Raw genomic sequence first — 14,113 nt, forward strand, 5'->3', positions numbered from 1 at the left:
GATCAAGGGCAGTGGTCCAGGGCAAGGCTGGGGGGGGGGTTGCTGCTTGTGGGAGAGGGTGTGGGCCTCCTGATTCTCTCCTGTAACCTCTGGAGCCGCTAGGTCTAGGGAAGAACAGTGAGGTGGAGGTGTCCTGGGAACAAGCTCCCAGCTGGCCGACAGCGCCAGGCCCCCCGCCTGGGGCCTCTCTGTAAACATCCCTCATCTAGAAAGGGGTAAGCTGGGGAGAGAGCTGGGGTTGTCCCTCCTGCTTGCCGTTTGGTATTGTTTTAAATAAAATAATTACCCTGCCCCACCCCCTCCCCATCTCTGGAAGTCCCCACCCCAAGCCCAAAAGAAACAGTTTAAGAAGAGTAAAAACAGTGATTCAGAACTTCCCGCTGCGGTCTCGGAAGAAGCCCTCGGCCGCCTGGGCCTCACGGAAGGTGACGGTGATGGAGTTGGCGGTGATGTCAGTCACTGTCACTTCACTTGGGGGGAGCGTGGGTGTCCAGGAAGGGGGCCCATCGGCCAGGTCTACGTCTGCTACAACCGTGGGAGAAAGAGAGACAAACAGGAGACAGCATGAGCAAAGAGTGGGGAGGGGGAAGCCGGTGGCTGCATGCAGACCCCCCCACACACACACCCCCACCAGGTCCTCCTTCCTCAGTCTCTAGCCAGACAGGGCCCAGTCCACAGCAGGGCACACGGGAGGAGGGTCAGGGCCCAGACCATGCTGGGCACAGGAGCAGAGTCAATGTTTAAGTCCCTGGCTGGACACGAGTACATTCAGAAGCCAGAGGCCAGAAGAGCTCTGGGCGAGGTGACTAGGCCCTGGGTTCCAGTCCTGACTGTCTCCACAGCTAGGCAGCCTTTGGAGTGCAAGGCTCCCTCTGGGCATTGGGCCAGGTGAGTGTGACGACCCCCTGAGCCTGGGCCACCAGGCAGGCCACCTTACCCTCCTCTTCAGGGGGCTGCTCAGTGGGCTCCCACTCGCCGGCCGCCTGCAGGACGTCCGGGGCCGGTGACTCCTGCAGGAAGAGCTCCCGTCGATGGCTGTGGCTCTCCAGGCTGGGCCCGCGGGGCGGGAACTTCTTGCGTGAGAGCCGCAGGTACTTGTGGGCCTTTCGCGGCTTGCGGAGCGGGAAGGGCAGGGTGGGCACCAAGGGGCCCTTGTCCACCAGCTCGGGCGCCCCCGCCTTGACCACCCCCTCGGGGCTCCCGCTGCCGAGTGGGCGCGTCAGGGAGAAGCAGAGCTTCTCCCTGCCCTTGGCCTTGTGGGAGCTGCGCAGGTCCATGCTGTACAGCCGCTGCGGGGGCAAGCCAGGGCACGGCCGTCAGCCCCGCCCTCCCGCCCGCCGCACTGCCGCGCATGCTGTTCCCCCCTCGGAGTGCCCTTCCCGAAGGGCCGGCCACGGCCTCCCACGCTCAGGGGCCCACGGCTGCCTCCCCGCCGCCCCCCACCCCCAGGCCCCCTGCTCCTCTTGGCCCAGTGCCATCCCATGGCCCAGGGGGCAGTAAGCGCCTCAGGGAGGGTCTGCGGGGCATATTCCCAAGGTACACAGCAGAGGAGCACACGAGGGGTACCAACCGGCCTCTGACCAATGAAAAGCCAACGGCGAGTTACAAACTAAGGAACCTTCATCCCAGGAAGGGAGCCTTGCCCACAGGACCCCCAAGGGTGACCCCGAAGCTCACCAGGGAGGGGCGGGAGGCCAAGGGCAAGGCACACACTCGGGGTTCTGGGGGACGAGCTTCCTACGAGCGCACAGGCAGCCCGGAGCACAACGCGTCCCCAGAGACTGCGGGCAGCCTGCAGGGCTCTTCTGGGCCGAGACCGCCACAGGCCTGACGGCAGGGAGCCCTCGTCTGGCTCAAAGGGAGCTGCGTGCACATTCTCCCACCGCGCAAAGGGTTGGGATTTGTAACCGGCATTTGTGTTATCGTCTTTGGGAAAATGTTAAGTGGAGCCAAGAAAGATCCTCGGTGCCAAGATGTCGGAAGACCCTGGAGGCCTCTGCAACACCACCTTTGACTGCCACCTGTCACCAGAGGCCAAGCGCCCTCGGGGAGGCCATCAGATGGGCCCTCTGAGGTGGAACATCCCCAAACAGGGGCCGCCACCACAGGTGCAGGCTCTCTGCTGATGCCTACCAGTCACCACGGGGCGGGGGTTGAGGGGCTGAAGGAGGGCTGAGCTGGGAAGGGCTGGGGAGATGCCACAATGACCCCGTACTCCATGGAAACCCATTCCTGCAGCCTGGCTCGTGGACCTTCCCAGGCCCAGTAAGCTCTCCCAAGGTGCTGTGAGGCAGATCCATCTCTGCCCTTCTCTGCCTCGTCAGGAGAGAACTACAGCTACTGAAGGGGACCTAGGAGGGGCAAGAGTCAGGTCTGGGCTTCAGTCCTGCTGTGTGTCCCTGGGCCTGGTTCCTCCTGGGTGGGCTGAAGAAACCGTAGTAGGCAGCCTCCCACATGCCCCCAGCGACACCCACCACCTGGACCCACACGCTCGTGTAGCCCCAGACACTGAATACTGGGGCAAGGATGACTCCCAAGATTAGGTTGTAGCACACACTGCAGCGTCTTCCTTGCTCTCCCTCGTTCATCACTCAATCTAGGGGAAGCTGGTGGCCTTGCTATGGGGACACTCAGCAGCCGTACAGAGGAGCCCCGTGGCCACCCATCCCCATCTGGCATGAGTGAGCCGCTGTGGATGCCGGTCCTCCAGCCCTGGTCAGACCTTCAGATGCCAGCATCTGTGATGACACTTGGCTGCAGCCTGAACCAGGCCCACTAAAGAACCAACGGGAGCAGCCCCCATTCCTGGCCCCGAGAAGTGGGTCGGAGTCTAAATGCCCAGCACTTTCAGTTGCTAAGTTAGGGGGAATCTGTGACTCAGCAAGAGATGACTGACCACCTGCCCTGAAGGTCAGAGTGTGGATGAAATGTGTTCATCTGGGTAAAGTGCCAAACACAGAGCCTGGCACCCAGATGTCTGACTTTCCCTCTAGGACCACTGCATCAAGGGCGGCCCATCAAGTCTGGCCAAAGCCACGGAGAAGCCCTACTCAGGAATGGACGGGAAGCCTGACAAGAGCTCAGGCCGCGTGTGCCAAAACCAAGCCGATGGCCACGAAGTCGATTCCAACTCCCAGCAACTCCACGTGTGTCACAGCAGAACTGTGCTTCACGGGACTTTCTTGACTAAAATCCTTACAGAGACAGATTGCCAAGTGTTTCTTCCATGGTACTGCTGGGGGGTTTGAACCACCAGCCTTTAGGTCAGAGGTCAAGCACAGAGTGTCTGTACCACTCAGAGACTCTGTGTGGACCAAGAATTCTGATTTTCTGGTTTCAAATACTTGGGCAGGCCTTACTACGTCAAGGAGAGTGGATGTGAATACCCTGCTTTACATGTGAGGAAAGCCCGAACAAGGGCTGGTCTCACCGAGGACCACAGAGCTCCACTGCTCCAGCCCCACTCGCTTTTCACTGCAACAAGTCAGCCAAGTGCCGCGAGTCCTAGGTCCCTGGGATGTCAGAGATGAGATCCCCACCTGACAGCAGACTTGAAAAGGAGGCCTCTGAAGCTTTTCCCACTGAACAACGGCATGCTTCCAGGAGTCTATTTCCAAGAATTCCAGAATTCTAAGTCTCTGTGTCTCGTATCCTAAAGCTTCGGTCTCCTGGATTCTAAAGTTTATATCTCTAAGATCCTCAAATATTACAATTTTTGTGTTCTGGGACTTCGAGCATCAAAGAGCCTTATTTACAAGGTTCTGACTTTCAGCGTTCCAGGATTCTATTAGCTGGGTGTCCCAACCTCCCACCATGGCGTGTCCCAACCCGGCTGTGTTCCCACCTCCTTCCATCAACGCTTACCCCGTCCCCACACAGTGCCCTGATATCCATCATGTCAACTAGCAGTGGGAAGCACGGGGTGGGGGGGGTGGCTGATGGGAAGGGCAAAGGGAGGCCTGTGAGTCAGCAGGGGGAAGAGGCCAAAGGTGGGCGGGGTTACCTGCAGCAGAAGCCGCTTGGGTTTCGGCCCTCTCTTCCTATACCCCGACGCTCGGTCTCTCTCCTCCCTAGGGTGCGAAGCAGATGGCAGGAGAAAAGGAAACACTGGTGACATTTACGGGAAAGTAAGGTGTCTGCTTCACCCCGCCCTCTGCAGCCTGTGGGGGAGCAGTACACCCTCTACAGGCCACCCCCCCATGCTGGAGTATGGGCCCCTCCCCAGTGTTCCCCCGAGGCCATAGCAATAGGGTCAGGTGTTCACCTCCAGGACCTTGGTCCCCCATCTGACAAATGAGAGGTCACAGCCACTGGCCCCAATACTAAAGTGGGACTCGGGGAGGCATCCCCCCAAATGCCTCGGTCTGTACTAGGCTCCAGGGTCTTGCAAGGGCCCGCTTCTGCATGCCACCAGGGAACCACCCCCCAAAATGGAATGGGGTCCTGGTGTTTCCACTCTCATCTTAGGAGACCTGTACAGGGACCTGTCAATCAAATTTGCCTCTGAACGTCTTGGGGGAGTTGATGCCAAAGGCGGGTGCTTCTGTAAGTGGCGCTGTCAGCTTCCCCCATCCTGGCTGTCTAGTCAGGGAGGGGGGAGAAAAACCAGCCTGTATGGAGTGCCCAGCAGGGGCCAGACTACACACGACACACACCGGACCACACAACCACAGGCTCCCAACAACGGCACCAAAGCCAGGAGGCCTTTCAGGCTGACCCCCACTTGGGTTGGTTCCATTCTCACTCTCCGAGCCCACGCTCAGAAAGGATGTGGAGAGGCCCTTGTCCCTTACTGGTGGTGACCCCAGGCTAGGCCGCCAATCGGAGCTCAGCGTAAACCCAACCCCGGCCCCGTCTGTTTCCGATGTCTGATCGTCGCCTGGGCAGCAGCCGCCCCTCTCATGGAGAGCAGTCTCCCGGGGAGCTCCCAGGTGTGCAGTGGGGTCCTGGAACCAGCATTCTAAAGAGGCACCCAGGGCGAGCGGAGGCAGGTGACGGGGCTCTGCTTGGCGGCCCTCCTGGAGGCTCATCACACAGGCCTCCCGAGCCCTCGAGGGTGGACACTTACATCAGAAGCCAGCCCTGGGCACCAGGACCCCATTCCAAGCCCAGTTCTACCCTGACCCTAGTGGGCCACGTCCCATCCCTGAGCCTCAGTTTCTGTGTCTGAGGCAAGGGGATCCCCTGGTCAGTTGTGTGCTGGGGCTCCTGGGAAGAGGGAAAGTACCTGGTATTCATCAAAACTGGAAAGGCTCAAATAATAAAGGGAGGAAGTAAGAGAAAGGGAAGAAAAAGAGGAGAGAAGGACGGAGGAGGAGGAGAAGGAAGAGGGGCTTGGGAGGAGAGGACAATATGACAGCGATGATGACTAAGTGCTAAGATTATCCTCACGCGCTGGACACCACATGCAAGGCACTGCTCTATGCCGGCCCCTCACAGCGCCCCCAGCAGGAGGTCTGGTTATTATCCCCAGTTTCCAATTGTGAAAACTGAGAGGTTGCCCAGTGCTGACGTTCTGACAACTTCCGCCACTGAAAGGCCTTCCTCTTCAAGGTCAGGCCCCAGGTCTCTGGGAGTAGGGACAGATCTGGGGCCTCAGTCAGGGCCCAGCAGGGCAGTTCTGGTGCACAGGCCACCAGACACTGGCTTCCCCTGCATCAGCACCCTTGTCCCTGCCCTGCAGGCTGTGTGTGTGTGTGTGTGCGGGTGTGCATGTGTGTATATGTGAATACATGCAAGTGTGCATGTATGTGGGAGGCAGTGAGGCATGGGGGTCCATAATTCCCTGGGCCTGGTTTCCATCAGCCCTGGATTCTGTCCTTCAGTGTCCAGGGCTAAAGGCTAAAGGATGGGGGCCCCCTTAGGGTCTTGGTCCCAACAACCCCTGGGCATACAGGGACTCTCTGTTGGAGCCCCCCTGATAGACCCCTTCTGAGCCTCACAAACACGAGGCAGAGCACCTATGCAGATGGGCACCACCCCAACTGAGCCCCTTTCTACCAAGGCTGAGCCAGGAGGAATGGGCCCCAGGGCACACAGCGGGCCTGTCCAAGTCTCCAAGCTCCTAACTCGTTCCTTCCTGAGCGACTTTTCTGACTCACTTGATATAAAATCCACATCCTCCACCAGGACTTACAAGGTCCTCTCTGAGCGGTGCCCCTTCCTGACCTGCACACCGACCCCCCTGCTATCTCGTCTCCTGCTCCTTTCCGGCCTCACACAGGCCTCACCCCAGGGCCTCTGTACTCTCCAGGCTCTCTGCCTGCAATAACCACCCCCTCACTTAATCCAGGGCCCCTGCCACCTCTTAATCACCCCATCGAAAACAGCCCCCCGCCCTGTCCTCGCCCCTGCCCCCCAGGCTGCACTTGTCACTACCTGACGTCCCCCACCTCTGTTTACGTTTCCCCCATGCCTCACATGGGAAGATGTGCCCGAGAGAGGACTGGGGCTGGGTGTGGGGTTCGTTCCCACTGGGTCTCTAGCACCTGGGACAGTGACTGACGCTGGGCTGTCACTGTTAATTGCTGTCTCCTTATGTGTGTGTAACCTTACATGCCACAGAAGGAGACCCCGTCCAGGCCTACACCATCCTCCCTCACACTGCCATCTGTGTCTGAGCCCCTGCAGCAGCCAGTCAATCCATCTCAGGGGGGGCTCCCCTCGTCTTCACTCACAATCTACTCTGCCAAACACAATTCCTTTTTCTGACTCCCGCTAAGTTTTCATTGACAAAGGAATGAACTAGCAGACCCCAGATTACCATCAGCAAGACGACACACACGTGTGCCTACAAGGAGTGGTTTACCAGGTGCCTTCACACACCTGTGCTCCCCATAAGAGCCCCACGAGGGCAGCACTGTCATCCCTGTGTCACAGATGGGGAGACTGAGGCTCAGAGAGGGAAAAGGCCTTGTCTGACACTCACAGCTGATGAGCGGCAGTGCCAGGATGCTAATCCAAGCTACGACACCGCATTCCAAGACACACTGCAGGATCCTCCCAAGTGTCAACACCCAAGCACCTGGCACCAGAAAGAAGCTTGTGGGGCAGGGACACCCTGATTTTCAAAGGACAGAACAGTGAACACTTTTCCTTTGAATCAGCACCAGGCAGCCATGTGGGGGAAGCAAGGAGAACACAGTGGGGTGGGCAGCAGAGACCACTGGCCCCAGAGGCCCAACCTGTTGCACACTCCCTGTACTAGTTCCCAGCTATGAGGCTCCTGAGTGGGTTTCCCTGATGCCTCTGCCAAATAAGACCTCTGTCCCTCAAGGCTGTAGTCACTGCTTGGTCACAGCCAGCTACCCAGAGGGAGCGAGTAGTTGAATCTGTGGGCTTGGGACCATAGTCACAGGGGAACATCAAGCTCAACTGGCATAACATACTACACAAAACATTGTTCCACCTCCTACTTTGGCAAGTACCGACTGGGATCTTAAAAGCTTGCAAGCGGCCATCTAGACACAACAATGGGTCTCTTCTCATCCAGAGCAAAGAAGAATGAAGAAAACCAAAGATTCATGAAACAATTAGTCCTCGTGACTGGTACACCATGTGATCCACAGCCTATATGACTATTAGAGTAGAAGAACTAGATGGTGCCCGGCTACCACTGTCAACCACTCAGAGGGGGATCTACGGAGGAGATCCTGGATAGAGAGGGAGAACAAGGTGGAACAAAACTCAAAATCATTTGCACACAAAAAAGGGGAGGGGACCAGGTTTGCTGGTCTTGTAGAGCCTGGTGGAAGCCCTGAGACTATGGCCCCTAGCTGCCCTTCAGGTCTGGAATTGAACCCACACCTGTGGCTTCCAGCCAAACAAAAGACAGGCATATGAGTTGAACATTTACATTAGGTAGATATACTCCTTGGAGAGAACAAACATGGTTTCAGAAAGAAGGGCTGTTTACGCACAGGGAGACAGCTCAGGGGGCAGGAGTGCACAGAGGGATGGACACAGGGAAGAGGTAACCATCTGGAGGAAGTGAGAGGGGAGCTGTTGCATTGGCGTAAATTGTAGTCAGTGTCATGAAACAAAGTATATGTGAACTGCTGTATGGCAAGTGAATTTGCTCTGTAAATTTTCACCCAAATCACAATTTAAAAAAAAAAAAAAAAAACCTCTGTCCCTGTCTCAGGAGGTCACCATCGGGGCCAAAGGCAATGTTGTGCAACAGTCTTTTACCATACAGTGTCAGGGGAGGTGTACAGGCATGAGGCCGCCTGCTGGCGAGTAGGTCAGGACCGCCCAGAGTCAGGGCCACCGTGGGCAGAAAGGGCCCGACTTCAGAGGGCCCCAAGGAGACTCAACAGTGGTGTCAGAGCTCCCGAAAAGGTGTGCCCTCCCCATGGCGGTGAAGCCACCATCACACGTCAGCCAGCAGTGTCTCTGCAGAGCACTGGCTGGCAGGAGACCCAAGGCCTAGGAAGTGGCCAAGTGGGACGGACCTGAACTCTGGGATTCTGGCACCCAAGCCCACAGTCCCCACCTGGCACATCCTGTGTTTCACCTCGAGGATACTCGTCTCTGCGCAGTCCCTGCTGGTGGCAGAGGTGACACTGCTACCTCTCACCTACAGGGTGCTTCTCTGACATAGTTTGACTTGCCTCACCTCAAGTGAAACCCCCAACCTATCGGGAAGTCAGGGCAGATGTTATGGGGATCCCATTCCATAGCAGAGAGGCAAGGTCTGGGAGGTGAAGAACGTGGCAGACATCACCAGCAACAGGACAGGGACCCTGGCCCTCAGCTGTACTGGGACCTGCAGCCCTCCTTCCACCAGCAGCCAGCTAGGCCACGCTGCCTGGTGGGACACCCTCCCTCCCTCCCCATGATCCCTTGCTCAGAGCCAAGCCAACAGCAGGCTCCCTACAAAAGCTCAGAGCTTGCCTGCAGCCCAGACCCAGTGGCCAGATGGCCCCTTACTTCTCCTCGTAGGCCAGGACCAGGCGGGGGTCCAGGATGTGTTCCTCTGGCTCCCATGTGCTGTACCTGGGGAGAGAAACCAAAGGTCGGTACAGCCCTGCTCCCACCTGGTCTCCACAAAGCTGTTGTTCTCCCAGGACCACTGTCTGGACACCCGTGCCCCTTCCTGGCCCATTGTAACCGTCACACTGAGCAGCTGTCCTGGCTACCCAGGCTAGGTCAGGGCCCCCCACCCCGAGGGCTCCAGGGTCACCAGAACTTCCTTCATTCTCAGCATGGGTCACATCTCACTGCAGTCATTACTGTGTCAATGACAGGAACCCATGTTCACCTCAGACCCTCAGGGAGCCCAGAACAGGGCCTGTAAGCCCCAGGATGTCTGCCCATGACAGGCAAGAGAGGGTGGCAGAGAACAGGGCCCTGGAGAAGGCTGCCCAGGGCCAGACCCCAGCAATGCCCCCTGCTAGCTGTGCAGCCTTGAAGACCTTACTCGCGGCTCTGTGCCTTGACTGTCCCACCTGTAAAGGATTCGAGTGCTGACTGATTGGGTTAAATGTCTCAGGGTCTAGAACAGGGCCTGGCGCACAGTGAGTGCTTTGTGAGTTGCTGCCCCTCCCCGCCCGTCCAGCCCCAGACCTGCTACTCGGCCACACTGACAGTTCCCTTGTCTCTGGGCCTGGTGTCCAGCAAGTGTTTGGTCTGGTGGCCCAGTGTTCAGTCATCCAACAACAGCCCCCCTGGAATTCCCACAGGGACCTGCTACCACCCCCAGACCAGAGAGCACTCGCAGCTGGCGCAGGCCTGGGCGAAGACAACGCAGCAGCCCCAGGGCCCAGCCGTCTGCGGCACATGCCACATCCTTGTCCACGTGTGGTTATCGTTTACCTGGTACCTGTCTTTAGGGCAGCTCGCTTTTTTTGTTTAAAGGATTACATTTTAAAACACAAACTTTACACGACCTCTGTAAGTGGAAAAACAAGTCACTCATCAAAAATAGATGCTCATGTGTGACAAATGTAAAGTTAGGAATGTAAACGTTTTAGCAATATTCTACACTTCTGTTCAGAGGCTGGGTGCCAGAAGTTCTGAGAAGAGAAGAGAGCTGAGTAGGTATTAAGGAAGAGTTAGGAGGCCAAAGGAAGGGCACGGTCCCCAGTCCCTAATCAGCTGAGCCAACACTTTCATCTTCAACTACCTGGGATGCCTCATGTCCAATGTAGACTCAGACCACAAGCTGCCCAGGGCAGCATCCTTCCTCCTTCTCGTCAGTGCTCACTGACACTTCCACACACCTGCTTTGTGCCAGGCTCCAGTGGGGCCCTGTGGACTCAGTCCTGAGGACCATACAGCCCAGCCTGAGCGGATGAGGCCACACCCCCTCCCTCTGTATCCCCTGTGCCCCCTAGGAGTGTCCTGGCCCTACACTGCACTCCTTGTCATCCTCAAGAACCTGGCCATTGTCACTTTCCCAGAGGCCCCTTCCAAGCTGTCCCACCCCCAACAGAAGAAATGTGTCCTCTGCGGCCCTCCCACAGCCTCTACGGTTGGCACTTGGCGGCTGCCATGATAAGGGTGCACAACCTGGGCCCGCCCTGGGTACTCTGGGAACACTGCTGAAGCCACTTGTAGAGTTTCACTCACCCCTGCAGAAACGCTGAGAGTGAAACGGAACTGGGCGAGGCCCAAACCATAGGCAACCAGAGGCTGGCAGAGGCTCCTGGGCTCCCTCCCCCACAACAAAGGTGGAATTTCCTCAACTGTAACTAATAACGAGAAAGGGGGAATTTTGTGCTCCACCTCTGTCATCTGCCTCACCCCATCTCTCTCGCCCTCAGAGGGCTCTCCAGTCCAGTCAGCTTGGCCCTGACCACATCCCCATTGCCTTCCTCTTTTTTTTTTTTTTTTGCTGATGTAGCTGCTGTGTGACTTCTGGCAAGTCCCTACCCTTCTCTGGCCCTCAATTTCCTTCTTTTAAGAATAACAACCTGCACCACCACTGTAACAGCAAGGTGCCGGAGCCCCACTGCAGGCCAGGAACTCCTCCGTTCTGCCTCACACCTTCACGAGGTACGTTCTGTTATCCCCATTCTACAGATGAAGATACTGAGGCAGAGAGGGGAAGCACCGTACCAAGGACACTGGGCCAGTAAGTGGTCAGCCTGTGCCTGGAACTCAGCTGACTCTCAGCCCCCTTGACCCTGGGTTCCTCACATGTCGGTTTCCCACCGGGCTGTGCCCTCCGGGGGAGGGGCACTGACTGATCCTCCTAACTCGTTGGCACAGGGGTGAACAGAAAGTGTCTGCCGAGGAAGGCGGGTGGGGTTGTTTCTGGCCCGGAACCACCGGAGGCCTAGCCCTGCTCAACGCTGGGGATAGGGGTGCACAAGTGTCTTAACCTCCCGGAGCCCCGACACTATCACCGCAGAGCACATTAAGCGTCCCTCAGGAGCATGGGGAGCCTCGAGGCCGCAGAGAAGGAAACAAGCTTTGCGACCAGCCGAGCGGGGGCACAGCCCGCGGGGTCCTCGGGCTGGGAGACGATGAGGGGTACCTGCCCATCCCAGACCTCCCTAGGCCGGGCAAGGGCTAAGAGGGCTCGGGCGCGGGAAGTGAGCGCCGCGCAGGGAGGGCCGAGGGTACCCCAACTCTCCCCGCCTTCCCCGCCTCCCGCAGCCAGGCTGCGCGCGCGCGCACACTCGGAGCGGTGCGCGTTAGAGAAGCGGACAAGCCAATGGGGGGTCGGGGGCGGGGACAGCGCGGCCCCGAGATAAACACGGCCACGTGACCGCCCCGCCCGCTGGGAGCCCGTAAACAAGCTGGGGCCGCGCAGGATCCCCGCTGCCAGGCGCCCGACGCGGTGGGGGAGAGCCCGCGGGGGGCGTAAGCTCCCTCCTCGCCATCCTTTTCTCGGCAGGGGGCGCTGTAGAGTCGTGGCGCAGGCGCCCTGTGCCGAGCGGACCCACCCCAGGGGCCCCGCAGAGGCGGTCAGGCCGATGCCCCCAACACTCGGATTTAAAGCTGCCAAGAGCGGGACAGCAGACCGTTAACAGGGGCTCATGATAGCAGTGCGAGTCCAGACGGCCTGGTTGCGGCCTTGCCCAAGTGGCTCTCTCCACCTCTCGGGCCTAGTAATAGTCCCTAGCCTCCTAGGGTTGTTTGAAAATTAGCGATGCTAAGCCATGTACGGGAGCTCTGGTAGCATAGTGGCTAAGACACTTGCCTGCTAACCAGACGGCTGGTGGTTCAAACCCACCAGCCACTCCTCGGAAGGAAGGTTGGGCAATCCTACTTCCGTAGTGATACTGCCTCGGAAACCCAAGGAGGGGTCGCTATGAGTCGGGGCCGACTCGACGGCACATAACAACAACAACAACAAGCCATGTACAGCGCTTTAAACCAGTGTGTTGCTGTTAGGTGCCGTCGACTCGTTTCCGACTCAGAGTTCAGTGTAGAACATCATTAAAAAACAAGCGTTAATTAAGTCAACTTTAAAAGCCTAGAGAGCACTAGTTTAGCCCCAGTGGTACAGCAAGGTAGAGGCGAGGCCAGGGCCCGAACCTGGCCTCTGTGCTGCCTCTGCCCCAGCTCAGCCTTGGAGGCAGAGGAAACTGCCCCTGGGTTCCCGGCTGTACAGCATCTTACCTTTCTTTGTCTCAGACAGTCTTGAGCAAGGCCTTTGGAGGCTAAGGCCTGCCTCATTTCCAGATGGGGGAATGGAAGCTCAGGGAGGTCGAGAGCTTTGCCCTGGATCACACAGCTGGAAAACCTCCAGAACCAGGATTTGAAGGCAGGCAGATCTGATGCAAAGCCTAAGCATTTTCCACTGAACTGGCCAAAAGGTCAACAGAAAAGGGATGGACTGTTGTGGACCTGGCTGTGAATAATAGGATAGGTTCCCAGGCCAGGCAGTTTAAATCAGGCCAGTTACGTGACCCTGCGGTAAGGCCTCCTATCTGCTGCGGCTTCTGTCTCTCCATCTGTAAAATGGGTCACTCTACACAACTCCCCGTCTTTGGAGAAGGACATCATGCTTGGTAAAGTAGAGGGTCAGCAAAACAGAGGAAGACCCTTAACGAGATGGACACAGTGGCTGCAACGATGGGCTCAAAGAGATCGACGATTGTGAGGCTCGGGCATGATGGGGCAGCATTTCATTCTGTTGTACACAGCATTGCTATGAGTCGGAGCCAACTCCATGGCACCTAACAACAGCACAGATAACGCAAACAGCCAAAGTCTGACTCATAACTGGGGGTTAATGGTTGGCAGGCTGTGATCTTTAGGAAGCAGACTACCACATCTTTCTTCCGTGGAGTGGCTGCTAGAAACCCTACTGGCAGTTCTCCTCTCTCCTATAGGGTCATTGTGATGAGTTGGAATTGACTCCACAGCAATGGGTAATGGTTGGCACCCTGGTTACTGATGCACCCACTGATACTATCATGACTAAGTTCCATGGAGCCAGAGGCGGATTTAAGGTTTGGCAGGTATGGGACCAGCCCTGGACACCGCTTGAGGAGGGGCACCAGTAAGCAGTTTCTATTGGCCACCAGCTTCCACCGTCAGCTGTGAGAGATTTAAAACTAACTGCCACAGGTGCTATTTTCAGTAGACGCACTGCTGCGGGGAGCTGTTGTGGTTGTTATGTGCCTTTGAGTCGGCCCCAACTCATAGCGACCCCTACTTGGGTTTCCGAGAAAGTATCACTAAGGAAATAGATTGCCCAACCTTCCTTCCGAGGAGTGGCTGGGTTTGAACCATCAGCCTTCGGGTTAGCAATCAAATGCTTTAGGCACTATGCTACCAAAGCTCCTTGCGGGGAGCTAATGCCCCCTAAACGCATTAGCATGTGGGGGCAGGGGAGGAAGGAAGAATTACCCAAGGAGGAACAGCAAGGTCCTGAGCGGGCTGAGATGAGGAGGGGCTCTCACTGTGGCACTCAGAACCCTGTAGTTGGCCCCACCCTGTGCCATTTGCTGCGACTTCCAGAACAAGCAAGAGAGTCTACTGCCCCACGCCGCACAGGGGTTGGTAGTCTATTCTGGTAGGGACCTCCCCTCTCTGGGCCTGTTTCCCCATCTGAAGAATAAAGGGACTGACCTCAGTTGTACCTAAAAGCTACGCTGAGTTCCTGTGAAGAAATGAGTTCCCAGATCCCTTTCCTGACCGGGAGAAGAAAAAC

At 57.4% G+C, this 14,113-nt stretch overlaps 1 protein-coding gene across 1 annotated transcript in view; it reads right to left on the minus strand.

Annotated features, from left to right (window-relative positions):
* Positions 1-367: 367 nt before the first annotated feature.
* CBX7 (chromobox 7) overlaps positions 368-14,113 on the minus strand; it is a 19,013-nt gene continuing 5,267 nt past the window's right edge. Inside the window, exons 3-6 of the mRNA XM_007941676.1 lie at positions 8,932-8,997; positions 4,004-4,070; positions 938-1,289; positions 368-525 (exon numbers count right to left, since the gene is read on the minus strand). Coding sequence (XP_007939867.1) covers positions 368-525; positions 938-1,289; positions 4,004-4,070; positions 8,932-8,997 — 643 coding nt within the window. The remainder of the gene's footprint in view (positions 526-937; positions 1,290-4,003; positions 4,071-8,931; positions 8,998-14,113) is intronic.

This window comes from Orycteropus afer, unplaced genomic scaffold, assembly GCF_000298275.1.
Source record: "Orycteropus afer afer isolate SDZICR_OR568_19922 unplaced genomic scaffold, OryAfe1.0 scaffold00083, whole genome shotgun sequence".
Taxonomy (NCBI): domain Eukaryota; kingdom Metazoa; phylum Chordata; class Mammalia; order Tubulidentata; family Orycteropodidae; genus Orycteropus; species Orycteropus afer.